Here is a 16,642-nt window from a genome sequence, read left to right as displayed (position 1 = left end):
ACTGTGCTTGAGAGGATGTCCTGGGGATTTGACAATGCGGAGGCCACTGGTGACCTTGAAAAGAGGAATTTCAAGGAAAGGTGGAAGCAGAAGTAGACTGTATGATGGACACAGAGGCTAGATCAGTAGGTTGGAGAAAGAATGTGAAGGAAGTTGAGTGTCGACAAACTTTCCAAGAAATTTTGCTCTGAAGGGAAGTAGAGAAATGGGAGAGAAGCTGGAAGGGGATTTGGGACCAAGGAAAGGTGTGTCGGCCAATCTCCCATCCAAGATCTATTCTTGCCCTTTTGTGTCCTGCTCTGGGCTCTGGTGGGCGCGGCCGGGGTGGGGGGGATAGGTCCCCCATGCACTGCATCATCTACCTGAGCCCTCTAGTTAGAATGCTTTCAGATGTGTCCAGCCTAGGGGAGGCAGTGACGGAAGAGGTGAAACCTGGAAGAGAGGTGTACTGTTCTCCCCCTGTCCCTCTCTGCTTCAGTACCATGTCTCTGGCAGGAGCTGTGTCCCTGTACACCTGCAATTCCTTCCAGGATGCCCCTTCCTCCTTGGCTTTTAAAGCTTTTTTCCCTGGCCCCTTCTGCACTGGGAGTGGTAACAGCTTCCTGCCGTTGCTTATCTCTGGGTGCCCCAATATCCTTGTTTGCTCCGTTAACTTTGTAAGCCTCCTTTGAAGTCTCATCAGTTGAGCCATCTGAGCGAATTCTGATTCTCGTCCTGATACAGAAGTGTTTTTTTACTTATTTTTAAGAAGGGAGATATTAAACCAAGTCTGTATGCAAATGGATAAGAGAGCAGAAAAGGAGCAAATGATGATGCAGAGAAAAACAGGATGCAGACGATTCATTGTTTGCGTAGTGGTGTTCAGTAAGTCACCACAAACACTGAATTAGCAAATACGGAATCACTACTCTTGGGGCAAGTACAGGGTTAGGTTCCTGCGAGCCTCTGGTTACAACATTTTCCTCAATCGACCAATACATAACCTTATTTTATGTGCGTTTCTGTTTAAAGACACATTACCTAATACATCTAGTGGCTTCGTTAACATTGAACTCGTGGCCAAGAGCACTATACCTCATGCCTGAATGAAGCTTGTCTTACACGTGTATTTTATTCACAAGGCACATCCTAGGATGTGCACTTAGGAACACGAGGTAGCACTTCAGCACTATGTTTGGGGACCATTTAAAACTGCAAAATCACCAACAGAAAGCACAAAAATGCAAAAGACATGGCACTAAATAGATTTTGAAAGGACCCTTGTTTACAGTATGAAAGCTGAAACAAGGTGAAACATTACCTTGTTCAGCCTCAGCTGGGAACATGTGCATTGGGTTACTCAAATTTTTTTTGCTGCTCTGTGCATGTGTGGGGAGCCCTGGTGGTGCAGTGGTTAAGAGCTTGACTGCTAACCAAAAGGTCGGCAGTTCAAATCCACCAGCTGCTCTTTGGAAACCCTATGAGGCAGTTCTACTCTGTCTTAAGGTTCGCTATTGAGTCCGAATCAACTAGATGGCAACAGGTTTGGTTTGGGTTTGGCACATGTCTGCGAATGACTGAGAAAGTGCCTGTGAGGAGTATTGATTTGTGGGTTACAAGTACATCTTAAGGAATCCTGGTGGTGCAGTGGTTAAGCGCTCGGCTGCTAACCAAAAGGTTGGTGGTTCGAACCCACCATCTGCTCCGTGGGAGAAAGACGCGGCAGTCTGCTTCCGTGAAGATTACAGCCTTGGAAACCCTATGGGACAGTCCTACGCGTTGGCAGTGAGTTTTGGTTTTTTAAAGTAGATCTTAGTGAGTAGACCAATTCAAGAATATGGAATCTGTGAATAATGAGGATCGACTTTACTTGCCTTGAGCCTTCTAGACGGGATGGCATCCAGAGTCAAAGTGGAGGGTAGTTGGCCTTGGACTCTAACAAGACGCCTCTTCTATGGTTACAGGAGGATAGGCAGGAAGCATGAACACAGGGGCAGGGGAGTTGGTAGATTTAGTCTGATGGCTTCTAGTTTCTCAATGAAGGATGAACCAAGAAGATCAGTTGAGGAGTACAGGGCAGTTAATGGAGACAGAAGGAAGCACGAGACAGTCATCTTGGAGAATAGGAAAGTGAACTTTCTAGGAAAAGTTGGTAGGATTGCCAGGCACAAGGAGTGCCAATTTGAGGTTTGTGGTTATGAATCTTAAAGAGCCGCTCGCCTGCAGACCTGCGTGTTTTTCTCCAGCATTGTGCAGCTGCTCTGGCATGGGCCTAGGGAAGGCAGAGGGTGGGGGTTTACCAGGGTTGGGATTAGCCAAGCTCATACCATGACAAGGGAGGGGAGCAAATTTCTTGAGGGTGTTAGCCAGGGACTGATAGATATGATGGAAAAAGGGATCTAAATGGCGTAAAGAGGGAAGAAAGGGTATGAGCAGGTGATAGTGGAAAAAGAATAGAGTCTGTGGCTTGGAGGTTTTGATGAAACATAGGCGTGGAGAGGAACCTAGAGCCCAAAATGAGTTGGAGTGATTGGGAGATTGGTACAGGTAGCCACAAGATGGAGTACCGCATGGTGTACCCTGATGGCTTCAAAGGAGAAAACATTTTGAAAGTGGAGGAGGATAAATGGTTGGAAGAGGCAATTGGGAGCACAGAGAGCACCCACATCTCCCCCTGGCCTTCTCTGGACACGTGTTTCCTTATATCCCCATAGCACTTAAGTCTGCTGCCAGGTTGCCTAAAAAAGCCCATGATAACTTGGGTGTCTTTGGTTTTAGGGTTGTGAAGGCCCTTTTTCAACTTGGCTTCTTCGTGTGGCCTGACCCAGAGCCCAGTTCTGATCACACTGCAGAAGTGGTGGTGACGTGTTCTAGAACGAGCATCTGAGGGGCCACACAGAGGTCAGTATCCCTAGAGAGGAACCCTGGTTTCTGTGAAATGCATCCAGTCATCTGTTTAGTCAAACACACATTAAACACTGCTGTGGGCCAGGAGGGGCCACGGTGGCACAGTGGTTAAGAGCTCAGCAGTTCGAATCCACCAGCTGCTCCCTTGGAAATCCTATGGGGCGGTTCTACTCTGTCCTGTAGGCTCGCTATGAGTAAGGATCGACTCGACAGCAAAGGGTTTGGTTTTGTGGGCCTGGTATATCTACTTTATTTCCATTTTCTCTCTCAGCCACCCTGTGAAAAAGGGTTATTATGCCCATTTTTACAGATGAGGAAGTAGAAGCTCAGAGAGAGGTGCAAAACTTTGCCAAGGTCATACGGGATCTGAGTCCAAAGATCAGGCTTTTCTACAAACCCTGCCTTGCAGAGACTCACTATCCAGCCAGGGAAATAGGCAGGAAAAGAATCAAAAATCTGTGATGTGTGCAAAGTTCTCTGGGAATACGGAAGCTAGAAAGATTAATTCTGTTGTGACTGAGGGGTGGGGGCATATGAGCTATATCTACAGGATGAGTAGACATTTATGTGGAGGAGATGCAGAGGAAGGACTGCAGGCTGAGGTGACAGTCTGAGCAAAGGCACGATGACATGAAATGCCACCGTGTGACCCAGGATTGTTGAGTAAACACAGTGAGGACCAATATGAAGTCAGGGTTTTTAGACTTGTCTATAGCCCTGGGGCTCACGGATGGCGTTCAGGGGTCCACAAACCCCCTGAAGTTGTTTGCACAATTGTGGGTGTATGTGTGTTATTTTTTTTTCTGGAGAGAGATTTTTTTTTTATTTTCATCAGATCCTTAAACCAAGACATTGCCTCAAAAAAGCCTTGAGTAGCAGATAAGCTTGGAGAGGTGGGCAGGGCCTGAGAGTCAAGGACTTTGTAAGCCTTGTTCAGGAATTTGTAGTTCACTCTGAGGTCAACAGGGAACTCACAGGGTTTTCTAGCAACATGGTAGGGGCCTTAGGAAGACAATATAATTACTGTGAGCTGAAATGGAGGGAAAGTCCTTTCATAAACTGTAGAGTGATGGACTATTTATTGTTGTATCCCCAGAGTCTACCATATTGGCTTTTTTTTTCTTTTTGGCCAGTTCAACTTTTTACAGGTGTACAACTTATTGACAGCAATTACAATACTCAGCTGTGCAACCCTACCCTTAATGCGATTTTTTCCATCACCGTCAATGCCCCCAGCCCCTCCCTCCCACCCCCCGGTAACCACTAATAAACTTTATAAACTCTATAGTTTTGCCTTTTCTTGTCTTTTTATGTAAGTGAGGTCATACAATATATGTCCTTTGGTGATTGACTTTAGCATGCTGACTCTTCCTGCATATTGGGGGCTCAGTAAATATTTGCTGAATGAATAGTGCCTGAATGAGCACAGGTGTTTTTAATGATAATGAGCGTTCACATCTCCAGGGGAACTCCATGAATTTCCCGGACAACTTAACTGAAGGTGCAATCCAGGAAGCCAAAGCTCGCCCTGTGCTGCCCCAGGCTCTACAAAAACTTATGTGCCCTGTAGTGATGCTGGGGGTGGAGATGGAAGTGGGGGGAGAGTGGATGTGGTAGTTGTGGCCACACTTGGCTGCAGGGTAGTGCTGCAGGGGCAAGGGCTGCACAGCCAAGATGGCCCACACCCTTTCTTTCCTACCTTTCAACCCATTGGCTTGTCCTGTTGACTCTGTCTCCAAAACGTTTCCTCCGTCTCTTCTGCTCCCACCTGTTCCCCTCCCTGGCCTGGGCCACTGCAGCAGCCTCGTAACTGCTAACTGCTGCCCCTGCTTCTGCTCTTGCTTCCTACCATCTAGTCTCCATATGGCAGCGGGCCAGAGGACTCTTTTAAAACACTTCCTTCCCCTGCTGAGAACACTGCTGTGGCCTCCCTTCTACTGAAAGACTTACACTCCAAAAACATTAAGGTGCACTCGGGTCACGTGGCGATCTTGCTAAAAATGCAGGATATAATTCAGCTGCTTTGCGGTGGAGCCCAAGACTCTGCATTTCTAACAAGCTCCCAGGAGATGCAGTTGCTGCTGCTGTTGGACCACATTTGGAGTTATAAAGACTTAGAGTAAAATCTAAACTCCTTCCCATGTCCTGGCCCCGCCCAGCTCTCCTACGTCATCTCCAACCCTGTTCTCTCTCATCACGCTGTAGCCGTACTGACCTTCATTCTGTTCTTGGAACGTGCCAAGTTTTTCGTGCCTCAGGGCCTTTGCACGTGGTGTTCCCACTGCCTAGACCGCCCCTCTCCTGGAGCCCCACATGGCTCAGTCTTTTTTTTTTTTCTTTTTTTAATTTAGATCTTAGTTCAAATGATCTGTCAGAGAATACTTCCTTTATGACTCCATCTAAAGAAGCACCTCAACCCCCAGGGGCTTTTTAGAAGTTATTTGCTTTTTTCTTCTTTATAGCACTTATCGCTCTATGAATTTATTTTAGTAATATATGCGTTGGCTTGTTAATGTCCTCTCTACATCCTCATGTAAGTTTCATGTGGGCTAAGACTTGATTTCCTTCACTGTTGTGTCCCCAAACCCCTATCCTAGAGCCTGGTCCATTGGGTAGGTGCTCTTTTCATATTTGTTAAATGTATACATGAATAGAAGCCCCTGGGTGGTGCAAATGTTTAACACACTTGGCTACTAACTGAAAGGTTAGAGGTTCGAGTCTACCCAGTGGCAGGCACTTAGGAAGAAAGTCCTGTCTACTTCCAAAAAATCAGCCACTGAAAACCCTATGGAGCACAGCTCTACTCTGCCACACTTGGGGTCACCATGAGCTGGAATCAGCTTGACAGAGATTGGAAATTCATGAACACACTTGCATGGCTGCTGTGGTGTTTAGATGCTGGTGGGGGAGTCCAAGCTGCGACCAAGCTGAGTGTCACTAATGGTGGTGCTCGAGGTGGAGAGGAAGGAGGGGGGAAGAAGCAAAGTCTCTCCATTGAGGGTGCCACAGAAAAAGCCTCAAGAATCTGGGGATGAAGCTGAACCTAAGAATCAACACAAAATAGATGGAGTCATCTGAGTAGAAGAGACTTACTTTGGAAGGTGGGGCAGGAAAGGAACTAATAGTAGTTAAATGAGTTAATGAGGCATTTGGAACAGTGCCTGGTCCATGTTGCTGTGTGCTGTCAAGTTGATTCCAACTCATAGTGACCCTATATGATAGAGTAGTACTACCCCATAGGGTTCCTAGGCTGTAATCTCTAAGGGAGCAGATCGCCAGTTCTTTTCTCCCATGGAGCCACTGATGGATTCAAACTGCCAACCTTTTGAGCGCTTAACCAATGCACTACCAGGGCTCCTTGCCTGGCTCATAAAACAAAATGAAACAAAAAAACAAACCCATTGTCATCGAGCCAAGGCTGTAAATCTTTATGGAAGCAGACTGCCACATCTTTCTCCCACGGTATGGCTGGTAGGTTTCAATCACTTGCCTTTCGGTTAGCAGTCCAGCTCTTTAACTGCCGTGCCACCAGGGCTGCTGCCTGGTCCATAGCAAGTGTTTATCAAATAAATAAAAATAAGTATGTTGAACATTTACTTTGTGACCAGCACTTTGCACAATGATCTCCATTCCCCTGTACAACGCATTATTATCTTGCTGAGGAGTGGGGCTCTGGGATTAGGAGACTTGCCCAAGGTCACAGCTCCTCAGAGACAGAGCTGAGGGCCCAGCTCCGTAGAATGGCCCTATGCAAAGTTGCAGACGCCCTACTCCCACCCCCCCTTCCCTGCCTTATGCTGTGCACTGCGCCTGTTCCCACCTGAGATAATGGGCGTTCTATTTATTTATTGTCCATCTTCCCTCACTAGAATAGCAGTTCCCTGAGGGTAAGGAGCTTTGTTTTGTTCACTACTATTTCCCAGCACCTAGAACAGAGCCTGACACAGAAGTAGGTACTTAATGACTACTTATTTATTGAATGGTGAAAGGGTAAATGAAGGGGTTATTCCAAAACCCTTATTTTCTCCACCTCTAAGATGTGGTTCTGTAAATCTGTGGGTGACAAAAAGCAGTTGCCTTTGAGTCAATCCTGACTCATGGTGACCCCATCTGTGTCAGAATAGAACTTTGCTCCACAGGGTTTTCCATGGCTGATTTTTCAGAAGCAGATTGCCAGGCCTTTCTTCCAAGGCACTTCTGAGTGGACTCAAACTGCCAACCTTTTGGCTAGCAGCCGAGTGCGTTAATGGTTTGCACCACCCCCAGACTCCTCATGGCTGACAGGACACCCAAATGCAGTCGAGAAGGCTTGTGTCTATCTGAGATGAATTGGGAAGGAAAGCTGTGGCAGAATGGATGCTTTAAACAAATCAGAAGAAATCTGGGTCTGCAGAGGAGGGACTGGACTACATAGAGCCTGGCAAGAGGGCTGCCAGGGAGCAGATGCCTGTCTAATCTCCAGCCCTGACTCTGCACATACCACCACCACCATGGGCTCACCAGCAAGACTAGACTGTGATGTGCCTTCCCACATAAAGTGGCCCTGAGGGGAGAATGTGTGGACTGGGCCCACTGGCAGTTACAGGCTTGACAGAAATGAATAAATAGGCACTTATCAGGAAATCTCTCGTGAACTGAGTTGGAGTGAGTCAGTAGCTCAAGCTGGACAGCCATCGCTGCTGGACAAATGGAAGTCTGAGCCAGCCAGGTGGAGCTGTGGTTGGGCCCTGTGGACGAGTCCACTGACCTCCAATGCTTCTCAAAGTGTGGTTATCAGGCCAGCAGCATCAGCATCATCTGGGAACTTATTAGAAATGGAAATTCTCTGGTGCCATCCTTGACCTACTGAATCGGAAACTCTGGGGGTTGTGCCCAGCAATGTTTGTATTAATAAGTCTTCCAGATGATTCTGATGCATGCTCAAGTTTGAGAAGTACTGTTACACAGTTTCTTTTTCAGGGCAGTTATTACTCAGCTGCCAGGGGGTAGGGTTAAGGTGACAGTCAGGGTTGGGGGGATTCAGAGATGCAGTGCAGGGAGTCCTGATATAAATTGAACGAGGATTAGATCAGTGGTTCTTAATGCTAGGGGTCAGGGGACGGGGGGAATCCTCTTGTGTTTCTGAAAATCATCAGGGAAGGGGTTAGTTCGCAAAAGCACGTTGAAAATTTCTCATAGCTTTGTTTTTTAGACTTGACATTTAATTTATTTTGAAATTCTAAACCACATTAAAGCAAGCTGTAATATCTTAACAGGAATAATTAAAAAAAAGGGAGGGGAGGTGGGTTAATTAAAGTGCCACCCAGTACCAGTTATTTTAGTACCTATAGCTCAGGCTGGAATCCAATGCTTGGACCCCATCTCCTGCCCAATCCTCATCCTCAAAAAAAGCCCTGTGAGCATCCTGCTAATTGTCTAGGCCTGAGCTGGCCTGAGAACTAGGAGAAAGACAGCATAAGGCCAACCTGCCTGAAAGAACTCACAAAGTGGTTGCCTAACCTTATGGAGCCCCTGCTGTGTGACATGCACATTCGGCTCTGTGGAGAGGCTACAAGGATAAAATTAGCCAATGGCTTTGGCAGTCAAGGACCTTACAAGACAGAAGAATTCAGAGGTGAAACATTGCTTCTGGCTGGCAGATGTTGGAAGTAGGGATGTCTGGGATTTTTATCAGAGTTTTGATTTTTCAGTTTAGCCAGGCAATAAAGCACATAAGGTGAACTGGTGGGAGGTGGGAAAGGGGGGTGAACAGATGGGCTTGGAAGCTGGATTAGGGTGCCTAGGAACAGACTACTACCAGTCCATAGCAGTATTTCTCCCGAGCCCAGTGAGCTGGTGGGGGCCATACTTAGGAAATCTCAGGTTAGACAGTAACAATTGCTAACATTCATCCAGTGACTACATGTGCCAGTAATCAATATAGGTGCTATACATACATTAACTCACTCTTCTAAAGAATCCTATGAGACAGGTACTATTTATTATCAACCTATTTTACTGATGAGGGAACTCAGACACTCAGCGGTGAAGTAACTTGCCTAAGGTAACACAGCTGGGAAGTGGTGGAGCCAGAATTTGAACCCAGGCTGTTTGCTCTAGAGCACTCCCAACCGCCATGGCATTAGATCAATGTACCAGCCCACACGTCTAGGCTGGACTGCTGGGTTGGGGATAATGAAGGGACGGGACCAGGGATGGATTAACCAGCAAGCAAGGTACGCACGGGCTTGCTTGTGTTTACTTACTAATCTGTAGTACACAGTTTAGTAAGCAAACACAAGCAAGCCCGTGCGTACCTTGCTTATTGGGTAATCCATCCCTGGATGGGGCACTATTTTGGTGGGTGCACAGGGTTCAGAAGAAAGCCCTTGCGTCTTTTCTCCATGCCTGAGCATCCACTTTGGTGTGGACAACCGACAGTAAGGTGCGTTAAGCCACTTCTCACTAGATGGCTGCCCCTAAACCTACATAGAAATTCTGGAACCTCACTGCTCTCATTCCCCAGGACTCGGCTGTAACTGAGGAATTGCCGGACGCGTACCCTCTCCCGCCCCATCCGGGCGTCGCGGAAAGCCCCCAGGCTGCGGGCACGGCGGTGGGCGGAGAGACAAGGCTCCCCTGGCTCCCGGCGCTCGGGGGAGGAGCCGGCGCGGAGCAGCCGCTCCCAGGGCGCCGAGACTGGTCCTCCCGCGCCGCCTGCGCCAGGCGTGGAGAGAAGGACCGGGACAGCGGTGCGGAGCCCGGAGTGCGGGCGGGGGCCGACAGCGAGCGCGGGCCGGGCGGCAGGTGCGGCGCGGACTACAAGTCCCAGCATGCCCCGCTGCCCAGACCCGGCCCCCGCTGCCCGTTAAAGGCTCCGGGAGCCGCAGCCGTCGGATCGCCGCGGCTTTCGCTTTGCCGCCGCGGCTGGGCGGGTGGAGGAGCAGGCTCGGTGGCGAACTCTCCTCGCGTCCCGGCTTGGGCAGCGCTGAGGGGCGCCCCTTGTCCAGCCTTCCCGGTTCGAGAATTCCCTTCCGAGGCGCCCGCGCCCCCGGGCTCCCCGCCTCGGCCACCCGGCGGCCCCGATGCCGAGGCATGGATAAAGCGGCTCTGCGCGCGGCGGCGATGGGGGAGAAGAAGGAGGGCGGCGGCGGGGGGGACGCAGCGGCCGCGGATGGGGACGCCGGGGCCGCGGCCAGCCGGGCGCTGCAGCAGTGCAGGCAGCTCCAGAAGCTCATCGACATCTCCATCGGCAGCCTGCGCGGGCTGCGCACCAAGTGCGCGGTGTCCAACGACCTAACCCAGCAGGAGATCCGGACCCTGGAGGTAAGGGGGCTGCGGCGCCGCAGAGTCCTGGACGCGGGCTGGGCCCGCGGGGACGGGGTTCTGCGGCCGGGAAAGGGCGCCGCAACACCTTCCTCGCTGCCCCAGTTCACTCCTTCCCGAGTTGCATCCTTGAGCCCGGGCCGCCCCTCTTTCCGGCTTCCTCTTCTCCATTCTCTGATGCGGCAGCTTGAGGACCCAGACCAGCCTCTCACCTTGGGCGGGATGCTGGGGGGGAGGGGGGAAGGCGTGGTAGGAATGGAGGGGTGGGCTGCCTGCGGACATCCCCCGCCTCCTCCTTCTCCACCCCCCGCCTCATTTCCAGTTTGCGGGGCCGCAGGATTCACTCTCCCACTGAGTCACACGCTGGACCTTTCGCTGTGTGGCTGAGCCGAGCACCCGTGGGCCGGGAAGACAGGTATGGGGGGCGTCCGCCTGAAGTGTGAGCACAGGTCGGCCCCCTCTGCCTTCCCCTCATCCCAGACTCCGTCTTGTGCCTTCCTTTTCCTCTTCTCCAGGTTTTTGCCGGCCCCCTTTCAAAAAGTGTTTGCTGAAACTGCATTTTTGCTGTTCAGGCATTTAGTGCTTTCCTTTCGCGTTGGCACAGCGTTTGACTGCTCAAAATGTAATTACTCGCTCACTCTCCCCACGCCCTCCCCCATACGTTGGATTTTGGCTTAGGAAGGATTATGCTGGGCAATGAAGCCTTTGGTGGGAAGATGACACTATTTAAGGGGTTCCGGTGGAGAAGGCCTCGGATGTAAAGAAGAAATGAGTTAAGTGGGCCCTTCTCTCAAATTGTAGCTATAGAGAAGTGCAGTATTAAAAGGATTTTGAACCAGCCAAGAGGGGTGTTGGGTTCTCAGAGGGGGGAGTTTCTCCCTGCCCACCCCACCCCCCATACACAATAGAGGGAAACTAGTGTCATTCCCAGCTTGCTTTTGTCCAAGGACTTGGAAGGCTGTGAAATTCCAGGGATCAGTTAATAGCTACCCTGTCTTGAGGAAGGGGCTCTTTCCACCTGGTATTGCCACATCTGGCCTTCTGCAGGTCTCAGAATGTTTTGTTTTATTAGAACCTCATTTTCTCACCCCCACCCCCTTTTATTGCTGATTGCCTCTGCCAGCTGTCATAGATCCAGCCTGCGATTTGCGGTAATTATTACAAGACCAGTCCTCCCTCCTCTTTGCACACCACAAGACTGAATCCCTGTTTGATCAAAAATGCTCTGGGGTGACTCTCCCTCACCTTTCTTCTCTTAAAAGCTCCGAAGCCAGGGACGTAAGAAGCATCCAATCAGTGCTGGCTATTATTATTTTTATTACAGTTGCTATAGAAGTACTGATCAAGGTTTTGCTTAAAAAACAAACCACCAAAGCCCTCCCCGCCCCCTACCCCCCGCAACTGTCTCTTCTGTGTGCATGCTGTTATTTTTCAAGTGGTGAGAGAAACAGATTTCTTGAACACAGCTGAGTATGTTTGCCTAGCAAAGTTCAGTTTTCAGCTGACACAATAGGGGACCTGTGTGGCTTAGTTCTGGGAGGAGGGGTCCTCCAGCAGCATGTGTCTGGTTGGACTTCTGTGTTGTGGGGATGAGAGAATATTCTCGGTGTTGGCATCTCTCAGATTATCCCCATGTTCCTCTGAAGTGCTCCTGGTTCTCAGAGTATACTGGAGAGCTGTTTGCTGTTCCTTCTCTGGAAATGGCACTGTGTCCTCCAGATACCCTGACTTCCAAAGGCCCTTGCTCTTTTTGGTGATAGTGCGGCATCGTGACACCCCTAAACATTTAGCTATTTTGGTTTCTGAGCTGGTTTATTCAGTGGCTTCCCTTCTGAGCTCCTGGGTGTTTATCTGGATGTTCATCTGGCAGCTGGAAACCCATCCTGAGGCCTGATGGGGGTTTGCAGTGGAAACGGGAGCTAAACCCAGCTCCATGTTCTCTCCACTGTGATGTGATATGGATTCAGGCTCATTCTACTAGTAGCCATCAAGTCGATTCTGACTCATGGCAACCCCCTGTGTGGCAGAGTAGAACTGTGCCCCATAGGGTTTTCAGGGGGTGATTTTTCAGAAGTAGATTGCCAGGCCTTTCTTCTGAGTGCCTCTAGGTGGATTCGAACCTTCAACCTTTTGGTTCACTCTACTCCTCTGAAGAAGCAAGACCCATAGAGCTAGTTCCCTGGGGTTGCCACCAACAAGTTTGGGTGAATCACTTCACCCTGTAGGCCTCAGCCACCTTGTCTGCAAGGTAAGGAGGTTGGAGTGGATCTCTGAGGGCTCTTGCCACCCTAAATCTGTGATTCAGTGAAGGAGACTCAGTTGGGTTGAGTCAAACGTGTGTGATCACGTTTATGTGCACCCCTGTTTAAGAATATCCAGGATTCTAAACTCCAGAGTTACTGAACTGATAAAGTACGAGTTAAGTTTATTACAAAAAGAAGTTGACATTAGGGGCAGTGTGGCAAATAGAAAGCCCAAGGCTTTCAAATCAGGTCTGGGTTCTGTCTTTGTGACCGTGGGCAAATCCTGTGTCTTTTGAACCTTCAGCTTTCCCATCTGTAAAATGGGCATGAGACTGCTTAAACCCTGCAGCTTGTTGTAAGTCTGTAAGTCTGTGTTCTCAAAAATTCTGCCTGTAAACTTTCCCTAGTGAGGGTCAAATGGAATTCACTCCACAGGCCACCAGTAGGGGAAGGTGCTTCTATAGCTGGCTCTGGTTTCCGAGACGTGGGTGACACAGGCCAGGAAACAATCCCAGCAGCTGGGCAGAGGTGGGCCACCCCCAGAAGGGTGGGGTGAGGCCAGGCAGGGCAGCAGTGATGTCCACTCTGGCCTTCTCTCCTGTTCTATAGACTCCTCTCACGTACCTGGCCAAGGTCCTGAGAGACCTGGCTTGCAACATTGGATTCCTTGCTTTTGAAGGGTCTAACCAGAGGGCTTGGCTTATGCGACTATGCCAGAGTTCTTTCTGAACCTTAGGAACTCCAGCCCACTCTGGCCCATATTAAACAATGAGGGAGAAACAGCACATGAAATGCCCTGGAAGTGCCTGACCTGGGCTGGCTTGCTGGTGCCTGAGATTCCAGGTTGTGATGGTGTGCTGGGGGCAGGGTGTCTGGCTTGTCCCACGTTGGCCATAAGGACTTTCTTCAGTGTGGTGATCAGGCTTGGACTGAAAAGGGTGGAGGGAGCTGGGGTTTAATATAAAATTTGCCAGTCGGTATGCTGGACCCTTCCCAATCTCCTAAGATTTCCTGGAGAGCCAACGACCTTTGTTACACACTTTTTTTTCCTCTCTCAAATGGGAGGGGAGGGAGATGAAACCTTGAACCAGAATCTGAACCTGTGAACAGAAGTTGTGAGGCTGCTTCCTCCTAGCAGAACCTGGTGTCCTGTTTCCAGTAGACCCTCCCAGGGGTCTGAGAACTCCACTAAGGCGAGTGGGAATGTTTTCATTCCCCAGACGTGCTCACGTAAGGGACACTTGCCTCACCACTGGGCGTGGAACCCCACGCCAGTTCATGCCTTCATTCATTCGTCCTCTGTGGGGCGACCCTGTGCCTGGTACTGGCAAGACAGTGGTGAGCAAAAGCACACACACGCTTTACCTCATGGAGCTTCAAGTCTTGTGGACATTGTAACTTTGTGCGTTGTGGCCAAACTACTAGTACTTTCTGAGACAGGCCCTGCCACAGAGTCTCCCCACCTTGTGCTCTTACAGCGAAAAATCTCTCCTTAAGTTAAGATGACCTAGAAGAAGGGGTTTCCTGAAGGATCTTGCCTGTAAGGCCTTGTTGAGGAGGGGACACTTGGGGGCCTGTGGCAGGCACAGACTCTGCACTTGGCCACCTCTCTGCAGTGTTGCCCTGGAGCTAGGAGGCACCTAGGGGAGGCCAGGCTGCTGCTGGGGGTGGTCAGACATGCCTGACCTTCACTCAGCAAGGCAGTGCCAGAGGTCAGCCCCCTCCTTGGGGAGCACCTCAGCCCTCCCTGTGCCTCCTGCTGTGACAGGAGAGCCATGCCACAAGTCTTCCAGATCAGTCCTTAGGGCAGGCATGGGCCTACAGTCACTGACCAACATTCAGTTTTTATTGATTTGTTTACTGACGTCCTACCCTGGCAGGCCCCCCAACACCCACAGGGATTCTAAGGTGGTATGGGACAAAGAACTAGATTTGGCCTTTTGTGTCTGGTTTCTGAAAATAACCCAAGCAATTAAGGTGCTCTTTTGTTTTTCTAAAATAGCCAGGCAAGTAGGGGCTACACGGCCTCACACCTCCTCATACCTGCCAGCTGACCTCAGGAAGGGAGGGGGCATGATTCAGTCAATCATGCACATTCATTGATCAGGTTGATCTTAACTATACATTAAAGCCCCAGTCATGCGTATTCATTGAGGTCTCAATGAAGGGGACCCTGAACCTTGGAACTCTCTCTTTTGTAGCCCCCTGGATTGGTGAGGACATCCATGGATGGGAGAGGGTGGCATGTCCTTGGGGACAGTGGAGGCCCCCATGCCATGAACTCTCCCCAGAGCTTGCCTGATATGTCTCTTTGCTTGTATCCTTTCTGGTTATAATAAATGGGTAACTGTAAATATAGGTAATAGTCACTGAATTTTGTGAGCCACAGAGAATTAACAAACTACAAGGGCACTGAGACTCTGACTTAGCTCAGGTGGCTAATGCAGAGGAGGGCTCCAGGCAGTCATGGGGACGGAGTCCTGACTTGTGAGGAACCAGCTTTGGGTAGCTGGGTGATAGGGAAAGGCTGCATCTTGAAGTCAATGAAGGACAGAGTCCTTCTAGCTTGTGACCTAGCCCCAGGGAGCTAGAGGAAGAGAGAGAGCTGGCTGGTCTGAAGTGCAGGGAGTTGTGCAGACTCCTGAGCCTACAGCTGGTCCCTGAAGACCTGGCCTCAGGCGGTCACAGATGTTTTGACCTAACTGTAAGTGGTTAGGGTGAGAGAGGAAGTGCCACAGAAGAAGTGGCTGGTGAGGAGGAATGGAGATGTGGGAAGGTGAAGCCTGGACCCATTTCCAGGTGGGAACTGGATTCATGCTGATCCTTGCCATGCAGTTAGTGATAAATGTGGGTTTGCCCACCTTACCCCTTTAATAGTGCAGTTAGTGACAGCAGTAGCCCTGGAGGTGGGTGGGATGCTCTCCTGATCTCTGGGGCACGGTCAGTCTAATGGGAGAGCAGGCAAATACACAGTGACTCCAGGACTGTGGTTTGTGCCGAGCGCCTAGGGGAGGGGCGCTGCATTAGGAATCTGAAGGGCTGTCTAATCCAGTCTCCTTGTTTTATAGGAAATATTCCCAGACTCACATATCCCTGGAAGAACTGAGACTGAAACCTGGTTTTCTGTTTCCCATCCAGCTGCTGCCACCAGTGTGGCATTTGTCTGCTTCTTTTCCGCTTCCCAGTTTTGACCTCCTGCTTAAGCCACTCCGACCATTCCCAAAAGGGTGCAGAGCTGAGTCACTGACCCCTTGGTGCCCACTTTCACCTTGGCAGCTTTTCCTCTGGTGAAACTTGCCACAAATGTTTCTCGGCAGCTGCCTAGAGAGGGACCTGGCATTTCCCTAGGTGTTCCTCAGCTGCTAACTGAAAGGTTGGAGGTTGGAGTCCACCCAGAGGCGCCTTAGAAGAAAGGTCTGGTGATCTACTTTTGAAAAATCATCCACTGACAACCCTATGGTGCACAGGTCTATTCTGACACACTTGAGGTTGCCATGAGTTGGAATCTACCTAATGGCAATTGCTATGAGCCTGGAGAGGGGTGGGTAGTGCTAGAGGGAGTCCTTACCAGATCTATGGCCTGGATTGATTAGTGTGAGCTTGAGGAGGCTGTGGTTTGCTGCTGGGGACAGTGATGGGAATGCCTCCTTGGGGTCTTTGTAAGCTCCTTCCCCTCCAGAGCTATTTCCTCTCCTAGAGTGGTTTAGGTTGGCTCAAAATCCAGGAAGGCTGCATTCCACACCACAAGTATTCTGGACCTGCCTGCTTGCCATGGTCTGTAGAGGGACGATGGCAAAGGTTCTGAGCCACAGCGACAGTGGTTGCAATGGGTGGGACCTAGCAAGGCCTGCTCCAAGGCTAAGCTGTGCTTTTTAAAACAGACATCCTTTTAGAATAGGCTGATTGGAATCTTTATTCAGATGAAAGCTGAAAGACGTCTTTGGGGTTATAGAAGTGACCTTTGAGCAGAGTAGGCAGACGTGGAATGAGAAACATTCTCGGTCACCTGCTGTGTGTGAGCACTGCGCTAGGCTGTTGGCGTATGCTGTCCCATTTGACGCTCACAATGACCTTGCGAGGTCTTAGCCTCATTGTACAGATAAGGAAATTGAGGCTCAGAGGGACTGAGACTGTCCAGGCTAGTAGGTGGTTGAATCTGAACGTTGGTCCAGAACCCAAGTTGCCTTGAGAAAGCATGGTGGGGTTTC

The 16,642-nt window shown here is 50.1% G+C and overlaps 1 protein-coding gene across 1 annotated transcript in view; it reads left to right on the top strand.

The window, feature by feature from the left end:
- Window positions 1-9,798: 9,798 nt before the first annotated feature.
- KSR1 (kinase suppressor of ras 1) overlaps window positions 9,799-16,642 on the top strand; it is a 165,919-nt gene continuing 159,075 nt past the window's right edge. Inside the window, exon 1 of the mRNA XM_004385386.2 lies at window positions 9,799-10,191. Coding sequence (XP_004385443.1) covers window positions 9,961-10,191 — 231 coding nt within the window. The 5' untranslated portion in view covers window positions 9,799-9,960. The remainder of the gene's footprint in view (window positions 10,192-16,642) is intronic.

This window comes from Trichechus manatus, unplaced genomic scaffold (assembly GCF_000243295.1).
Source record: "Trichechus manatus latirostris isolate Lorelei unplaced genomic scaffold, TriManLat1.0 scaffold00138, whole genome shotgun sequence".
Classification (NCBI taxonomy): domain Eukaryota; kingdom Metazoa; phylum Chordata; class Mammalia; order Sirenia; family Trichechidae; genus Trichechus; species Trichechus manatus.
Note: the sequence above shows the minus strand (reverse complement) of the source record. Positions and strands in the feature narration are given on the sequence as shown.